Source organism: Chlorocebus sabaeus, chromosome 20 (assembly GCF_047675955.1).
Source record: "Chlorocebus sabaeus isolate Y175 chromosome 20, mChlSab1.0.hap1, whole genome shotgun sequence".
NCBI lineage: Eukaryota > Metazoa > Chordata > Mammalia > Primates > Cercopithecidae > Chlorocebus > Chlorocebus sabaeus.
Genome location: NC_132923.1, coordinates 28530133 through 28550043, shown reverse-complemented (window position 1 = coordinate 28550043; position 19911 = coordinate 28530133). Strand labels below are relative to the sequence as shown.

At 37.1% G+C, this 19911-nt stretch overlaps 1 protein-coding gene across 1 annotated transcript in view; it reads right to left on the bottom strand.

Moving 5' to 3' along the window:
- Nucleotides 1-19911, bottom strand: part of SLC25A24 (solute carrier family 25 member 24) — a 55824-nt gene that overhangs the window by 17578 nt on the left and 18335 nt on the right. Inside the window, exons 3-6 of the mRNA XM_007977769.3 lie at nt 19366-19453; nt 5822-5933; nt 3381-3539; nt 579-731 (exon numbers count right to left, since the gene is read on the bottom strand). Of these exons, the coding sequence (XP_007975960.2) occupies nt 579-731; nt 3381-3539; nt 5822-5933; nt 19366-19453 (512 nt within the window). The remainder of the gene's footprint in view (nt 1-578; nt 732-3380; nt 3540-5821; nt 5934-19365; nt 19454-19911) is intronic.

The window sequence follows — 19911 nt, the reverse complement described above, 5'->3', positions numbered from 1 at the left end:
AGCTCAAAAAATCCAAGTTAACAAAAGTCAACAGAGAAGTGATTCAGAGGTAAATGGCTTTGTTCAGTCATTCATTCTTTCAACACTCACTTGGCACTTATCACATGCCAAGCTCTGTCTAGGTGCTGGAGTACATGGGGAAGAAGCCATGCCCCTGCCTTCATGGAGCTGTCACTCCAAACTCAGCTCAATTTTACAGCAATGTCAAATTACACGAAGGACTTCAACTTGTAAGTTTTCCTTCCACAGGTTAGATTGTGACACTTTCATAAAACTTATGTGCTGCTTCTGCTCAGAATTCAGAATGAATAAACTAAAATTCTACCCTTCCTTTAAGAACTACTTAGAAAAAAAAACTTTCTTTATAAATAATATGATAAATTAAGAATCCCGTAACTTGGTCATGAGAAATGTCTGATTTTATTTAGTCTAATCTATAAGTGATACTTCTTATGGAGTATACATGAAAGATTATTGTGTATTAAAACAAGAATCCCAAAAGCATTATACATTAACCTTTATTGAATCCGTTTACTAACTCCTCTTTCTTAATAAATTCCATAGGTGATAAAAATTACCTGTTCATATGCCCAGAACTTAACAGCTGTCTCAGGAGCAATTTTGATGACGTTTGTACCATTTCCCCTCCAAAGGGAGCGGATCCCTCCCTCTTTTACCATCTGTCGAAAGCCACCAAATATGTTCATTTTGTCTGATTTTGAACCATGAACCTAAAAATAAAAGCAGAATGATATAAAATGCTGCTGGCATATTACTGTTACTTTTTCTAAAGCAACCATACAATCTTTTTCAATACTGTTTCCAACTGCAAGAAGATATATTTGAAAATAAAATACAGAAAGGTTGAAAAAATAAATTATACATAATGATGGGAGGAAGTATTGCCATGATTTTAGATGCCTGTCTCTGACTCTAAAACTAAGAATAATTGGTATCTTCGGTGTGAGAAAGCAGAGAGAGAAGACAAGAAGAATATTAAAATTATGAACAACCTTCATAAGATAATATTAACTAAATTATGTATCAGGCAATGGAACACCCTTTGAAACACGAACAAGCTCAGTTAAAGAGAAATAAAAAAGTATACTGCAGGTAATAATATTATATTATTATATTATATTATATATACTGCAGGTAATACTGTTTATATTCTTAAGGACAGAGAGTAGTATCTTACTGCAGTCCTCAAGAAGTAGTAAGACATGAACTGTAAATGGGTCTGAAATGGTTTGGATATTGTGTATATCAGGGTTACAAACACTGAAACGCATACAGCCTGAAACCAAAAATAAAAATTGTACCTTCTTTGGCATTTGAGGCCTATCTAGGCAATAAATTCATTACAACATGTACCCATCCTGTGAATACTGATAAATTACTTGGCTTATACCACAGATGTGGTAGTCATTTAAAAATACTATACCTTGGCCGGGCGTGGTGGCTCAAGCCTGTAATCCCAGCACTTTGGGAGGCCGAGACGGGCGGATCACGAGGTCAGGAGATCGAGACCATCCTGGCTAACACGGTGAAACCCCGTCTCTACTAAAATATAAAAAAAATTAGCCGGGCGAGGTGGCAGGCGCCTGTACTCCCAGCTACTCGGGAGGCTGAGGCAGGAGAATGGCGTGAACTTGGGAGGCGGGGCTTGCAGTGAGCTGAGATCTGGCCACTGCACTCCAGCCTGGGCAACAGAGCCAGACTCCGTCTCAAAAAAAAAAAAAAAAATACTATACCTTATGACCACCTACAGAAAAAACTGATTAAATCCAAAACACCAAAAATAATTAAACAAATCAGACATTCTTCTGATTGTTTCAGCTCACATAAAAGGGGTGATTACCACTAAACAGACACACACACTCACACACTCACACACGCACTCACAGAAGCGGGTGAATTCTGAAGGCCAGCCATGTGGCCAGTATGAAAACGGGGCCCAATAAGAACTCTGCACACCAAAGGCTCAGGTGAGCTACCCTGGTTGGTCTGCAATATTCCGTGCCTAGTGTCACACAACAGTGCCAGGAAAGAAAGACATGGAGATTCCACAGGGAGAGGACAACAGAAGCTCTGCCCTATGAGCTTCCTTACTTGACTGATTTTCATCCGTATCTTTTCCCTGTAATAAACCATAACCAGGGATAATAAGCTTTCAGTGAGTTATGTGAGTATTTCTAGAGAAGTATCAAACCTGAAGGTTGACTTTGGAAAACTCCTCACATTTGCAGAAACTAAATTCCAGAGAAATCCATTTTATTTTAAATAAATAAACTTCACAATAAAATAGGACAAAGGAAAAAATAAATGCTTATTCAAGTTCTCTAAAAGTCAACTTACTATTGTTCCTAAAGAAAAACACACACCAATCCCCTCTCCTTTTCCTTTAAAGCATTAGCTTTGCCCCTAAATACATTTTGGGATTTGGGTACATTCTGAAGGAACGCTAGCTTAAAATACTGTCAGAAATCTTTTTGTCCAGAAATCTATGGACAAATATAAAAACTGCTGACCGTAAGTATAACAAAGTTTTAAAAATATTTTGTAAACTACTACTATGTTCCAATAGGTTATTCCAGTGTACCAGACATTTTCACATACCTGATATTGTTTGATTCTCACAACCATTCTTGTTAGATATTCTTATCCCCATCCCAGAATGAAGGAAAATGAGACCTCAGAGGTTTCATGCAGCATGAGAACCAAGAGCACTGGAGGCAAAGATACTCCATTCCCCCTCTCATTTGTGGTAAAGGAAAAGTTAATTCTCTGGGCCTCAGATTCCCCCTGGAAAAATGATAAAATACCTACTTCACTGGGCTGCTGCAAGCATTAACTGGCTTACCACAACAAGCAAATACATATTAATTATTTTCCTTTCCCTCTTTCCACTCTGGCCAGCCCAATGCTACACCGCTAGTAAATAACAAAATCAGTCTATAAAGCCAGAGCTTTTTCTGCTAACCTCAGCTTCAGAATAATTTTTAAAATTACATTGCTGGTCTAAGATTCTAGATTTCAGAAACACTTTACTTTTGATAAAGTATATAAAAAGGAAGGAAACTATAAATAAGGAGAGCCCACAAGAATAGCTAGAGACATTATTTAAATTAAACGTTTGAATAGTCATAGAATGCCAAAGGTTAAAAGTTCATTACATACACGTACGAACAATCTAAGGTTTGGTACACTGCCATACTTACATGGACTGAATTCAGAGTTAACAGCAACAAAATAGATTTATTTTTTAGGGTATAAAAGATCATTATTGAGAAATTTTAAAAGTTCTTTTTCAAAGCACCACATTTCTCACTGTTTTAGAATATTTAGGGCAAACCTGGACACACGATAATAAAGCTCACCTGCATCATGATTTTCAGACGGTCCAAAGGGGCAGTGCTTGTTCGAGAGACAGCACCAGCAATGCCTCCTGCCAAAAGCTGCCTCCACCATTGTCCGGACTTTTTTTCATCTTCCGTGAATTCATCTGGAATAGTTAAGCTATCCCCGATGTCAATTCCCTGTTAAAATGAAAAAAAGATCCCCATGCTCCTTAGTTAAAAATATATAATCCCAGAAGACGTTTCTGTTTTAGAGAGAATCACATGTTATTTTACTGTTAATATGAACTTCACTCCCTAGAATTTATACTAAACCAATCTGAGCACAAAGATTATGTCTTCTATTCACAATGAACAATGTACAGTATCAGTTCACAAGAAATGAAAATAAACAGTAATTACAAATATACAACACCAACAGTTACAACTTTCTTTCATCATAGATTCACAGTACCTTTTCTTCTCTAGGGCTAGGTTAGAATGAAAGGGCAGCATTTTATCAGGTATAGTCAATCTTTTTTACTGCAACCACTTTTCAAAAGGCTAGAAAACCAATTGGTGATGACATCTTTTAAGAAATTAGTTCATCAGTTCTTAAACAATACTTCCTTTATCTCAAATTTATATCCACATTACACTTTATACCATGATGTTTAAAATATGTAAATAAAAATTAAAACTGTGTATGTGAATACCCCTAAACTCATTTTCTACTGTTTACAAAAATATTTTTATAAATCTGACTTGTCATTTAAAACACGCAATAGATTCCATATAAAATTTAGCCAATGGAGAGGTATTATTTCAAATCATCACCCCTTCAACCTATTCTACATTACTATAGCTTGAGAGAAACAACTCTATAATAATATTTTTACAATTCTATTATCTAAATTGTTTTGGCATAAAATTTTTTTTACAAGCAAGAGTGCAAGGGCAGGGAGCTATCCTATTATCCTATGGTAGTAACCCTCTCTTCCTTCATTTTACCATCAATAAAATGGAGATACGATTGTAGTCTCAACTGTTATCAACTACCTTAAAAAATACAGTAAGAATTATGTAAATAAAACTTCACATAGTGTAAAATTTATCTAGGCAACTGAACTACTAGTATATTATTGTATACTCAAAGCTGAGAAGGCACTAATCGCCAACAATTTTATAATGCTTTATGTAAGCTTAGGCATTGTTACTAGTGGCAATGTGAACTCCTGACTTCATTTAATTCATATTTAATTTAGTAAAATCTTAAGTGCATAGAAGATAAGCCCATTAAGAAAAAAGAAAAAGGCCGGGCGCGGTGGCTCCTGCCTGTAATCCCAACACTGTGGGAGGCCAAGGCAGGCGGATTACGAGGTCAGGAGATCGAGACCATCCTGGCTAACACGCTGAAACCCCGTCTGTACTAAAAATACAAAAAATTACCCGGTGTGGTGGCGGGCGCCTGTGGTCCCACCTACTGGGGAGGCTGAGGCAGGAGAATGGCGTGAACCCAAGAGGCGGAGGTTGCAGTGAGCTGAGATCGCACCACTGCACTCCAGCCTGGGTGACAGAGTGAGACTAAGTCTCAAAAAAAAAAAAAAAAAAACCTCCTTCAGAGAGTTCCCAATGGTTTCAGGAGCAGATTACATAATAATAGAACTTGGTTTACATCAGTATGCATAATATTAATGAAACAATCAAAATTTGAAAGTTTTGTGGAAAACAAACTGGTATGAAATGCTAAGCAGATGAAGCAAAAAGATTCTGTAACCTTTAATGAATATTATAAGTGCCTTAAGCCAGAGAGAAATCTAGGCAATCTGACCAAACAAGGACACAGACCCTTAGCAACCATGAGGTGCTGAGATTATTTGGACAATACGCCTGTAATCCCAGCATTTTGGGAGGCCGAGGTGGGTGGATCACGAGGTTAGGAGATCGAGACCATCCTGGCTAACACGGTGAAACCCCATCTCTACTAAAAAATACAAAAACTTAGCCAGGCGTGGTGGTGAGCACCTGTAATCCCAGCTACTCGGGAGGCTGAGGCAGGAGAATGGCGTGAACCCGTGAGGCGGAGCTTGCAGTGAACTGAGATCGCTCCACTGCACCAACCTGGGCGACAGAGCAAGACTCCGTCTCAAAAAAAAAAAAAAAAAAAAAGTAAAAGGCTACAACTTTTACACTTCCCTATGGCAGAATACTTAAATGCCGATAAAAGCTGGACAGCTTATTCATCAAGGTGGTACTTCTTCCAAGTTTTCAGAATGGACATTTATGCAGTCTTGGGGTTTTTTGTTTTTTTTTAAAAATAACTCTATAAATCTATGCCTAATAGAATAAACAGAACTCTATAGGTTAAGGAGCTCCTGGGACTCAGGTATCCTGGCCCATAAGTGTTACAGAGTGTTCTTGGTTGATAACTGTACCTATGGTTTATAGCTCCAAATAAGTATAAATACATAAAGTATACTTACTGTAGAATGTTTCCAGAAACGGATAATTTCCTCAATGTCTGTAACAGGATTAAATAAGAAGTAGTCTCTCCATTCATTCCAGTCCACGGTCATTGTCCCATCAGCATCAATGCTGAAATTTTTAAAAAACATCAAAGAACAAAACTAAATTGATAAATAAAACTAACAATACTGGCCACTTTACAGAATGACAGTTTCTTTTCTAACATAAAATTCTTATTAAATTAAAAAACCCCATCCACAAATATAGGTTGTTGGAAATGGCAGCAAGTATTTTATGGTCCTGTTAGATAGTTTTAATTATCTAGATAAAAATGAGTCCCCAAATTACAGCCAGCTCACCAAAGACTACTTTCAGCACTCTGTCAAACTCTGCCAAAGAGCTACAAAACACAAACACTGAAAGATAAAATATTGAAAGGTGGTAATGAGTAGATTCACTATCCATTTTTTCATGCACTTAGTGGATCATGAAGATAATTCTTAATGTTCTATTGCAACATTTGAATGTAGTTTTGAAATATACTTAAAACATGTTATCAATTTCCTCCAAGTTAGGAAAATTAAAAAATTAACAGTGATTGTAAAAAATCAAACTCTCAGTGACTGTGCCTTTGAGTCTTAAGAAATCCTGGCACCTCATTTTCAATCTTAAAATTAACATATTTTAATCTTAAATATTTATCATTAATATTTGGCTTGTTTTACAAGTTTCTTGGTAATTAATGTCATTTGTATCTGTTTTCTCCTAAGAGAAATTCCAAATGTGCCAGGATTTTGACAGTTTTATTCCCTTCTTTGGGCCACCTCTTACAGCAGCTGGCACAAAGAAGGTGCTCATTTATTTATTGAATTAATGGATGTCTCTAAAAAAAAAGCTTTGATGCATCCTACAAATTTTATTCTATAATTGGTATGAAAATGATGCAAAAGGATCGCAGTCAAATAAAATGCAATTTTCAGATATTCATTGTTGTGTTTTCTAGTGTCACTTTTTATTTTGACCTGCACGTGGGAAATTACACTTAAACTTTCACTTGTCCCAGCACAGAGGTATATCTGCATGAGAGTCCTAGTCACTACTTATGTTTATAGTATTACTCTGGGTTGCAATATTTATAGCTTTATTTATATCACTATTTTCTATTTTAATGTAATTGTTTGTTGCCTGACCCCACCACCCAACCTCCCACACATAAGCATCCTGTACAAGGCAAGGATTTTTTTTTTAATTTCATTCAAAGTTATAACCAAGGTTTCTAAAACAGTGCCTGCCACCAAGTATTTATTGAATAAATGAATTACAAACTCTGTAGCTCAAAACCACAGAACATTTAGTGTATTGACAAACTTCTTAGATAAGATAGTCTTGCTGTGGGTATAATTTGCATTTCCCTTCAAATCACTAAAGATGTTGAGCATCTCTTACCATATTCATTTGCTATTGCTGTTTCTTCCATGTGAAATATGCTGTTCATGTCTTTGCACATTTTTCTAACAGGTTGTATATCTTTTTCTTATTTATGTAGTTCTTTATATCGTTCATTCTAATCTTTCAAGTTATAAGTTGGCAAATACCTTCTCTTTGTCTTTCCACTCTATGCTGTCCAAGTACAGATGCTCTTGATTTTAATGCAGCTGAATTTAATCTTTTTAAAGCAGTTGAATTCAGTCTTTTCATTTCTGTGTATGGCTTTTGGTGTCTTCTTTTTAAAATAAATTCTTCCCTACACTGAGATAAAGATATTTCTTCCCCACCACCTCAAGCTGTTATAGTTTAACTTTCACGTTTAGGTTGATGTTTGTGTACGGTAAGAGGCAGGTATCCCAATTTCCTGTTTGTCTGCATGAGCATGAGCATGAGCATCATCTATTGCATACACTCCCCTTTTCCCAAAGTTTTGCGAAGCTACTTCTTTCATGTGACAAATCCAAAATATGGATGGGTCTGTTTCTGGGCTCTCTATTATGTTCCACTTGTTCACTTGTCTGTTTCTGTAGAAATAGCACTGACTTGGTTATGGCTTAGTAACAACCCTTGGTATCTGATAGGGCAGGCCCCTGGCTCCTTACAGTTCTTCAGGAATATCCTGGATATTCTTAGGCCTTTGCTCTTTGATACAAATTTGAGACTCAGCTTGACAAGTTCCTCAAAAACAACCATGTGGGTTTTTTTCAACGGCATTGGATCTCTATTACCAATTTGGAGAGAAGATACATCTTTTCTATACTGAGTCTTCTTTAATGTCTTCTAATAAATTTCGTTAAGTTGCTCTTATAAATGCATTGATTGTGGTATATTTTTTAATACAGCTTATTCAGTTTGCTAATATTTTCTTTAAATTTTACATATAAGTCATAGATATCTTGGCCTATACTTTCGCTGTTTCATATACTGTCTTCTTGTGGTGTTATAATGATCTAGAAAGGATACAATAGTGTACTTCTACACCCTGGAAATGTTTGTACATCTGTTCTTTAATCATCTGCAAGAACCATCTGGGGCTAACGTTTTGTTTATGACAACATTTTAAATTACTGATCCAATCTCTTCAATTGCTTAGGTACTATCAGCTATTTCTTCTTGATTCAGTCCCAGTAAGTTCAAATTCATCTACTTTTTCTGTTTTCAAATTTATTGGCATTAATAATTCATAATATTTTATTAGTTTTTTAAAAGTTCTTATGTGTCTCATTGTAACTGAACATGATTTACTTACATCTCATTTCTCTTTTTTCTTCATCAATCTTTCCAGAGGTTTGCCTTTTCCAACAAACAGCTTCTGGCTTTGTTGATCCTGTTATTGCATCTTTGCTATATATTCTTTATTACCTCCTTCCTCCTACCTTCTTTGAGATTATTCCAGTTTCCCCTAACTTAGCACATTAATTTTCAGACTTAATTATTTTCTAATGAAAGCTTTCAGACTATAAAATTCCTACAAGTGCCATCTTAGAAATATTCCATAAGTTTTAATGTTTTCAAGTCAATGTGTCCTTGAATTTCCACTTATGATTTCCTTTGACCCATAAGTTGAGAAGTATATATCACATTTTAAAATATTGGCATTTTATAATTTATGTCCGTAATTGACTTCTACTTTAACACACAGTGGTCAGAGGAAGCAGTTGTTGTGATACCAGTTCTTTGAAATGTGTTGAACCTGGCTTTACCGCCTACTATGAAATCAATTTTTATACATGTTCCATATGTACCTAAGAAAAAACATTTTTTCTAATTTTTTGATGCAAGGTCCTATTACATGCCCATTAAATCAAGCTTATGTATTTAAAATTTTTTGTCTTCATTAAAGTTTTTCTCTGCTTGACCTATCAAATACAGGAAGAACTGTGTTAAAATCCCTCACCACTGTGATGGATTTGCCAATTTATCCCCAGAATTTTATCAACCAGCTTAAAAATTTTATATCCTCATACTGAATTTTAAAATGTGGTGACACTCTATTTTTACTAATGTTTTTACTATATAATCTATTATGAATAGATTATTAATAATAATATTAAAATAGTTGATATTAACATAGCTATCCCATAGCTGATATTAACATAGCTACCCCAGCTTTTTTTGGTTAGTAGGACTTTATTTTGCTTGTTCTTTCATCTAACAATCTCTACCTTCTGACAAAATTTACATTAATTTTTATTAATTGAAGACTAAACTGAGAAAGTTCTAACGGATCAAAAGGTGATTATCTTCTAACTTACTCATCACCCACCTCAAACCCTCATGGAAACAGGGTAAGAACTTTATTTAGCCTGCCCCATTTGAGAATGGAAATGAAGTGAAATCATGCCCCAACATTATTGCAGGGCACATTTTAGTGGAGTTTTACTGCGCTTGAATTTATTTCTCACATCTTACCTATTGCTTTCTAATCATCTCTTTCTTTCTATGTTTTTCCCTCTCCTCTCTCCTCTTCATTGGATTGTTTGAATCTTATGTTTTTGTATTTATTTTCTCATTCCATTTCTTTCCTCCCTGGTTTTGAAGTTATATACTCAACTAACATAGTTTCAATCGTTTACCTTGAAATTTTACCACATACGTATAAAAGTCTAAAGTTAATGTTTGACCCCACCATCCTAAATAAGGTAACAATTTTAGAACAGTTTAAAACAAATCATCCCTTCCCCTCTTAACTTACACACTATTATTGTCTAGTATCGTAGTTGTCCTTTTTCTTAAAACCCACAAATGGGTCATTACTATCGCATCCATGGCTGTTTCCAACAGACTACTGAAATAATCCACAGACTTCTAGCTAAGAGGTGGCCCACTATGGTCTAGAGAGTACCAAGAAACATTGTGTGACCCATTCCCTATATATGCTGCTTCCAGGACTGTATGTGCCCTTTCCCCTACCTACCTTCAACTCATCCTTTTCAGTAGCATAATTCTACTCATTCTTTAACATATTCTTCAGTATTTTCTGAGAGTCCATTATTGTAATGTGGTAGACATAGAACTGTTAACCAGATACACATGGTCTGTGCCCTCAGTGGGAACAACAAGCACTAAACAAAAGCAAGCAATACCCAATATTCACTGAGCATTTGCCAGGCATTGTTCTAAGTACGTCCCATGTTAACTCATTTAATCCTTAAAACAAGCCCATGTATTTACTATACTCTCCATTTTACAAAGAGAGGTTAAGGATTTTGTTATAGTCACAAGGCTAGTAAGTAGTGTACAATTAAGAGTTTCAACCCAGGCATTTTAATTCCAAACTGTACTCCTAACCACTGAGATACACAAATAAGTCAATGATTACAAACCATAAGAGCCATGAAGCAGAGAAACAAGTTGCATAGACAAAGAATAACTGGAGTGAAGGGTTCCCAGGTTCTGAATAATTGTGGAGAAAGAAACCTAAAGATATAAAAATGAGAGGAAATGGGAAATGAGATGGAGATGAAAGCCTAAAAGAAAAATGAGAGCAGAAGACAATTATGATGTATGTGAAACCCGTTTCAGAGGGAATGCCTGCTTCAGCTACTTCATATCTACAGCTTCTACTGAACAGGTGTAAGTAGGAAGCTATATTTCAACCCAGTGACTCCTCTCTCACTGTGATGACCCAGTCACAGCTGTTTCAATCAGCACTGTGTTAGTCTGTTTTGCGTTGTTTTAAACAAACGCCTGAGACTCAGTAATTTATAAAGAAAAGAGGCTTATGTGGCTCACAGTTCTACAGACTGTACAAGCATGGCACCAACATCTGCTCAGTTTCTGGTGAGACCTCAGGAAGCTTTTACTCATGACTGAAGGAAAAAGGTGAGCAAGTGTGTCAGATGGTGAGAGGAGGACAAGATAAATGAGGTGCCAGGCTCTTATAAACAAGCAGCTCTCATGAACTAATAGAGTTCACTTATCACCAAGCCATTAATGAAGGATCCACTCTCGTGACCATATTAGTCCTTACTTCCAACACTGGAGGTCACATTTCAACACGAGATTTGGAGGGGACAAATACCCAAACCATATTAAGCACTATTCAGATGTTTTTCCCATGAATTCAGGTTTGGGACACAAAGAGACAGTGGAATGGAAGAAAACAAGCTGATATTTGAAGTGATATGAGTAACACTAATGGCTAAGCACTTGAGGGAAGGTCCATGATGGTTATATAACTATAGGAAACTCTGGTCACATTCTGCCTTTAAAAAGTGTTTCTAACATTTTTACTGAAGAAGTATAAACACTAGTAATAATAATAATATCCCAAAAGTACAAAAAAAGTCATTAGCCATGAAAGAAATATAAATCAAAGCCACAATGAGATATCACTTCTTACCAATTATATATTAGTCAGGGTTATCTAGAGAAGCAGAACCAATGGATTGTTAAAATCAAAAGAAATCAAAAGACAGTTCAGATATGGTGGCTCATGCCTGTAATCCCAGCACTTTGGTAGGCCAAGGTGGGTGGATTGCTTGAGCCCAGGATTTCAATACCAGCCTAAATGATATGATTTGGCTGTGTCCCCACCCAAATCTCATCTTGAATTGTAGTTCCCATAATTTCCATGTGTCATGGGAGAGAGCTGGTGAGAGGTAATTGAATTATGGGGAGTGGTTAACCCTATGCTGCTGTTCTTGTGATACTGAATGAGTTCTCATGAGATACGATGGTTTTATAGGGGCTTTTCCCTCTTTGCTCAGCACTTCTTCCTGCCATCATGAGAAGGACATGTTTGCTTCCCTTTCTGCTATGACTGTAAGTTACCTGAGGCCTCCCCAGCCATGCGAAACTGTGAGTCAATTAAACGTCTTTCCTTTATAAATTGCCCATTCTCAGGCAGTTCTTTATAGCAGCATGAGAAAGGACTAATACAGTAAATTGGTACTGGGAGTGGGGTGCTGCTAAAAGGGTACCCAAAAATGTGGAAGTGACTTTGGAACTGGGTAACAGGCAGAGGTTGGAACAGTTAGGAGGGTTCAGAAGAAGACTGGGAAAGTTTGGAACTTCTTAGAGATTTGGAGGGCTCAGAAGGCAGAAAGAAGTTGGAAAGTTTGTAACTTCCCAGAGACTTGTTGAATTGCTTTGACCAAAATGCTGATAGTAATATGGACAATGAAGTCCAAGCTGAGGTGATCTCAGAGGGAGATGAGGAACTTGTTGGGAACTGGAGCAAAGGTGACTCTTGTTATGCTTTAGCAAAGAGACTGGTGGCTTTTTGCCCCTGCCCTAGAGATCTGTGGAACTTTGAACCTAACAGAGATGATTTGGGGTATCAGGCAGAAGAAATTTCTAAGTGGCAAAGCATTCAACAGGAAGCAGAGGATAAAAGTCTGGCAAATTTGCACCCTGATGATATGACAGAAAATAAAAATCTATTTTCTGAGGAAAAAATTCAAGCCAGCTGCAGAAATCTGCATAAGTAACAAATAGTGAAATGTTAATCACTAAGACAATGGGGAAAATGCCTCCAGGGCACTTCAGAGGTCTTTAGGGAAGGCCCTCCCATCATAGGCCCAGAGGCCCAAGAGGAAAAAATGGTTTCATGGGCCAGGCCCAGGGCCTTGCTGATTTGTGCAATCTCAGGACTTGGTGCTCTGCATCCCAGCCATGGCTAAAAGAAGCCAACGTACAGCTCAGGCAATGGCTTCAGAAGCTGCAAGTCCCAAGCCTTGGCAGCTTCCACAAGGTGTTGAGTCTGCAGGTACACAGAAGCCAAGAACTAAGGTTTGAGATCCTCTGCCTAGATTTCAGAGGATGTATGGAAATGCCTGGATGTCCAGACAGATGTTTGCTGCAGGAGTGGAGCCCTCAAGGAGAACCTCTGCTAGGACAGTGCAGAAGGGAAATGTGGGGTAGAGGAGCCTTCACACAGAGTCCCCACTGGAGCACAGCCTAGTGGAGCTGTGAAAAGAGGGCCACCATCCTCCAGAACCCAGAATAGTAGATCCACTGACAGCTTGCACCATTCACCTGGAAAGCCACAGACACTCAACACCAGCCTGTGAAGAGAGCCAGAAGGGGGTCTGTACCCTGCAAAGCCACAGGAGTGGAGATGCCCAAGGCCATGGGAGCCCACTTCTTGCATTAGCATGAGCTGGATATGTCACATGGAGTCAAAGGAGATCATTTTGGAGATTTAAGATTTGACTACCCCACTAGATTTTGGACTTACTTGGGGCCTGTAGCCCCTTCATTTTGATCAATTCCTCCCATTTGGAACAAGTGTACTTAATCAATGCCTGTACCCCCATTGTATCTAGGAAGTATAATAACTACCTTGCTTTTGATTTTACAGGCTCATAGGCAGAAGGGACCTGCCTTGTCTCCAATGAGACCTTGGACTTTTAGGTTAATGCTGGAATGAGTTAAGATACTGGGGGACTGTAGGGAGGCATGATTGTGTTTTGTAATGTGAGAACATGAGATTTGGGAGGGACCAGGGGCAAAATGATATGGTTTGGCTGTGCCCTCACCCAAGTCTCATCTTGAATTATAGTTCTAATCATCCCCATATGTCATGGGAGGGACCCAGTGAGAGGTAATTGAATCATGGGGGAGGTTACCCTCATTATGATAGTCTCATGATAGTGAGTAAGTTCTCTTGAGATCTGATTATTTTATAAGGTTTTTTTTCCCTCTTTGCTAGGCACTACTCTTCCCCCCATCATGTGAAGAAGGACGTGTTTGCTTCCCCTTCCACCAATGCTTGTAAGTTTCCTGAGAGCTCTCCAGCCAGTCAAGCAAAAGTGTGAGTCAATTAAACCTCTTTCCTTTATAAATTATCCAGTCTCAGGCAGTTCTTTATAGCAGCATGAGAATGGACTAAAACACTAGGTAACATGGCAAAACCACATCTCTACAAAAAATATAAAAATTAGCAAGGCATTGTGGTACATGCCTGTGGTCCCAGGTACTTGGGAAGTGAGAGTATCAACTGAGCCAGGGAAGTTGAGGTTGCAGTGAGCCATGACCGTACCATTGCACTCCAGATGAGATGATGGGATGACAGAGCAAGACCCTGCCTCACAAAAAATAAAAATCAAAAAATCAAATGACAGACAGTAATGAGTATTGATATGGCTGTGGAGAAACTGAAACCTTCATTCATTGCTGCTGAGATTATAAAATGGTGCAGACACTTTAGAAACAGTTTGAAAGTTCTTCAAAATATTAAAGATATTTAATTAAATATTAAAGAATCTCTAGACAGGCTAACTGTTGAAGGGCATTCTCAGACAAATGAAATAAGCACCTGCTTCTTCTAATGCACAGACATAAAAACGTGGCCACAATCATCGACAATAATCAGGAACAAATGACATCACTAAAGAAACAAAATAAAGTACCAGTGACCATCCCTAAAGAAACAGAGATGTATGAACTGACAAAGAATTCAAAATAACTGTTTTAAGAAAGCTCAGCAAACTTCAAGAAAACACAAAGAAACAATTCAATGAAATTAGGAAAATAACCAGTGACAACAATTAGAAAGGTAATAAACAGATTGAAATAATAAAAGAAAAAAACCAAACAGAAATCATGGGGCTGAAAAATACAATGAACAAAATTAAAATGCAATATGGGAGCATCAACTGCAGAAGTAGTCAAGAAGAAGAAAGAAACTATGAACTCAAAGGTTATTTGAAAATACACAGAGGGGAACAAAGAATGAAAATGAATGAAGACAGCTTACAAGATTTATGGAACAGCATCAAAAGAGCAAAGTTTTGAGTCACAGGAGTTAAAGAAGGAGAAAAGGAAGATAAAGGGGGTAAAAAGTTTAATTAAAGAAACAGTAACAGAAAATTTTCCAAACCTGAAGAAAGATGTAAATCTCTACATACAGAAAAAGTCAAAGGTCTCTAATCAGATTCAGTCCAAACAAGACTACCTCAAGACATATTATGATCAAACTATCAAAAATTAAAAACAATGAGAGGATCCTGAAAACAGCAAGATATAAGAAGCAAATAACATATAAGAGAGTCCCAATATGGTTGGCAACAGACTTGTCAGCAGAGACCTACCAAGTCAGGAGAGAAAGGGATGATATATTCAAAGTGTTCAAGGAGAAAAATACCAACCAAGAGTAATGTACCCAGCAAAGTGTCCTTCAGAAATGAAGGAGAGATACTTTCCCAGACAAACAATAGCTGAGGGAGTTAATCATGACCACACCTATTTTATAAGAAATGTAAAAGGAGTTCCTCAAGCTGAAAGAAAAATATGCTAATGAGTAACACAAAAACATCTGAAAGTATAAAACTGACTGATAAAAGAAAGTACACAAATTAAAAATAATACTGTAATGATGGTATGCAAATCACTTATATCTCTAGTACGAAAGATAAAAGAGAAAACTATTAAAAGTAGTAATAGCTACAATAATTTGTTAAGGGATACACAATATGAAAAAATGTGAACTGTGACATCAAAAATTCAAAATGTCAAGGAATTAAGTAAAAGTGTAGATTTTTTTTTTTGTTTTGGAGGGTTTTTGCAATAAAAATGAAATTATCAAGTTAAAATAAACTATTATAACTCTTAGGATGTTTTTTGGTAACCACAAATCAAAAACCAATAGGAGACACACAAAAAATAAGAAGGAAGAAATCAAAACATACCACTAGAGAAAATCACTTCACCACAAAAAAATGACAGCAAGAGAGGAAGAAAAGAATAAAGGATCGGGGAACATCACTCACCGGGGCCTATCATGGGGAGGGGGGAGGGGGGAGGGACTGCACTGGGAGTTATACCTGATGTAAATGACGAGTTGATGGGTGCTGACGAGTTGATGGGTGCAGCACAGCAACATGGCACAAGTATACATATGTAACAAACCTGCACGTTATGCACATGTACCCTAGAACTTAAAGTATAATAAAATAAAAAATAAAAAAAATAAAAAATAAAAAAATAAAGGATCTACAAAAGAACCACGAAACAATAAGCAAAATGGCAGTACAAAGTCCTTACTTATCAATAACTACCTTGAACAAGAATGGATTAAATTATCCAATCAAAAAACATAGTGTCTGAGTGGATAAATAAAACTAGATCCAACTATATGCTGCCCATGACAGACTCATTTCATCTGTAAATATACACACAGACTGATGGTGAAGGAATGGAAAAAGATATTCCAGGGAAACAGAAACCAAAAGAGAGCAGGAGTATACTTATATCATATTAAACAAACTTTAAGTCAGAAGTGTAAAGGAGAAACAAAGATCCTATATAATGATACAAGGGTCAATTCAATAAGAGGATATAACAATAAGTTATACGAAGGCACTTTTACTCCAGTTCTCCCATTTTGAATTTTCAATGTCACAATTTATATATTTTACATTGCATATCCCTTAATAAATGACGTAGCTATTGTTTTTTATAAATATATACGAACCCAACATCAGTGCACCTAAAGATAAATACCAAACATTGGCCAGGCGCAGTGGCTCATGTCTGTAATCCCAGCACTTTGGGAGGCCAAGGCGGGTGGATCATGAAGTCAAGAGATCAAGACTATCCTGGCCAACATGGTGAAACCCTGTTTTTACTAAAAATACAAAAATTAGCTAGGAGTGGTGGCAGGTGCCTGTAGCCCCAGCTACTCAGGAGGCTGAGGCAGTAGAATCGCTTGAACCGGGAGGCGGAGGCTGCAGTGAGCAGAGACCCTGCCACTGCACTCCAGCCTGGCAACAGAGGAGACTCCGTCTCAAAAACAACAACAACAACAACGACAAAGATAGACTGCAATACAGCAATAGTAGGGGACTTCAACACACTACCTTCAGCAATGGACAAATCATCTCAACAGAAAATCAGTAAGAAACATCAGATTTAAACTATACTCTAGAACAAATGGACAGATCAGACGTAAAACATTTCACCTAATGGCAAGAGAATACACATTCTTCTCAACTGCACATGGAACATGCAACAGGGCGCACCAGGAGATATCACATGTTAGGCCACTAAACAAGTCTTTTTTTTTTTTTTTTTTTTTTTTTTTGAGAGGAGTCTCGCTCTGTCGCCCAGGCTGGAGTGCAGTCGCCGGATCTCGGCTCACTGCAAGCTCCGCCTCCCGGGTTTACGCCATTCTCCTGCCTCAGCTTTCCGAGTAGCTGGGACTACAGGCGCCGCCACCTCGCCTAGCTAGTTTTTTGTATTTTTTTTAGTAGAGACGGGGTTTCACCGTGTCAGCCAGGATGGTCTCGATCTCCTGACCTCGTGATCCACCCATCTCGGCCTCCCAAAGTGCTGGGATTACAGGCTTGAGCCACCGCGCCCGGCCAACAAGTCTTAACAAATTTAAGCAGAAGGAAATGATATCAAGTTTCTTTTCTGACCACAATAATAAAAAATTAGAAATCAGTAACAGAGGTGCTTCGGCAAATTCACAAATACATGGAAACTGAACAACATGCTCCTGAATGATCAGTGGGTCAATGAAGAAACTGAAAGCAAAATTCAAAAATTTCCTGAGATGAAAAAAAATGGAAACACAGCCTACCAAAACCCATGGAACACAGCAAAAGCAGTTTTAAGAGCAAAGTTTATGGCGGTAAATGCCTACATAAAAACAAAAAACCTCAAATAAACAACCAAAAAATCCCAACAGACATCTTTCAAAGACATACAAATGTCCAAAATGTACAAGAAAAAAAAAAGCTCAATATCACTAATTACCATAGAAATGCAAATAAAAACCACAATGAGATATCATCTCATACTACACTTAGAATGACGATTACCAAAGAGACAAAAGATAACAAGTGTTGGCAAGCATGTAGAGAAAACGGAATTTTTGCACCCTGTTGGTGAGGAGGTAAATTAATACAGCCATTATGAAAAGCAGTATGGAGTTCCTTTAAAAATTAAATACAGAACTACTATATGATCCTACAATCCCACCACTGTATGTATGTGTGTGTGTATACATATATATACATATATAAAATGAAATCAATATATCAAAGAGCCATGTGCATTCCCATGTTCATTATAGCACTATTCATAATAGCCAAGATATGGAATCAACCTAAGTGTCCACCAATGCATGAACAGAGAAAATGTGCTACACATACACAAGAGAAAACTGTTCAGCCATAAAAAAAGGAAATCCTGTTATTTGTAACAACATGAATGAAATAAGCCAGGTAAAGACAAATACTGCATGATCTCACTCATGTGGAATCAGAAAAAGTTAATCTTCATAGAAGCAGAGAGCAGAATACTTTGGGAGTGGGGTATGGTTTGTGTTAAAGGACACACAATTTCAGCTTGACACGAGGAATAAGCTCAAGAGCTCCACTGTACAACATGAAGACTATAATTAATAATAATATATTATATTCTTGAAAAATACTAAGAGAATGGATGTAAAGTGTTTTCACCACAGAAATCATTAAGTATGAGATGTATCATGTTAATTAGCTAGACTTAGTCACTCCACAATGTATATATACTTCAAAACATCATGTTGTACATGATAAACACATATAATTGTCAATTTAAAAATGAATAAATGTTTTAAATCACTTAATTGTATACTTTAGAAAAGTGAATTTATGGTATGTGAATTACAACTCAGTAAAGCTGCCGGCTGGGCGCAGTGGCTCACTCCTGTAATCCCAGCACTTTGGGAGTCCAAGGCGGGTGGATCACCTGATGTCAGGAGTTCGAGATGAGCCTGGCCAATATGGTGAAACCATCTCTACTAAAAATAAAAAAAAAAAGCCAGGCGTGGTGGCACGTGCCTGTAGTCCCAACTACTCGCGAGGCTGAGGCAGGAAAATTACTTGAACCTGGGAGGTGGAGGTTGCAGTGAACTGAGATCACACCATTGCACTCCAGCTGGGCAACAGAGTGAGACTCCATCTCAAAAAAAAAAAAAAAAAAAAAATTACATAAATGGGAGGAAAAAAGACAAAAAGATCTTGGATATACATAATGAAGACTAGGGAGGTGTTTTAAAGCCACACTCACAAAACACAGAGTTCTAATGCAGGATATTAAAGTGAAAGTCAATTGTTGACCAACATGAAGAGCTTACCTTTGAAGAATCAACTCTGCTTGTTGTTCAGAAATAGTCAGACCCAGGGTCTGGAGAGACTGGACAATTTCTGAAGCCTCAATTTTTCCTTTAAAAAAATAAAAAGGGCAAAAAATAAAACTCGGAACTGACAAGAGCCACAGAAATCATGAATTTCAAATCTCTCGTTTAAGAGAAAGCTTTAAACTGATTAAGGCAAAATTATGCATGTAGGTGAGTTATAGATTTGCTTAAATGTCTATCCCAACATCAATACTAAAAATGTAACAAATACATTAAACAAATAAACACACATTTTTTAAAAATTCAGTAATTATAACAGCCTTATAGATAAATAATATTCCCCCAAAGAGACCAACTTCTCAAGTGGCCTTACCAAGTAATGTAATTAAGAAGTAGCAGAACTAAGATCCAAATCAAGATATTCTAACTCTAAGACAAATTCAATTAAAGTAGGATCTAGTCATTTAAAAAGTATCTATTTCTACATTTTTAATAAATTACTAGACATTTACTATGCAAAACATCATATATGGCTGAGTTAAA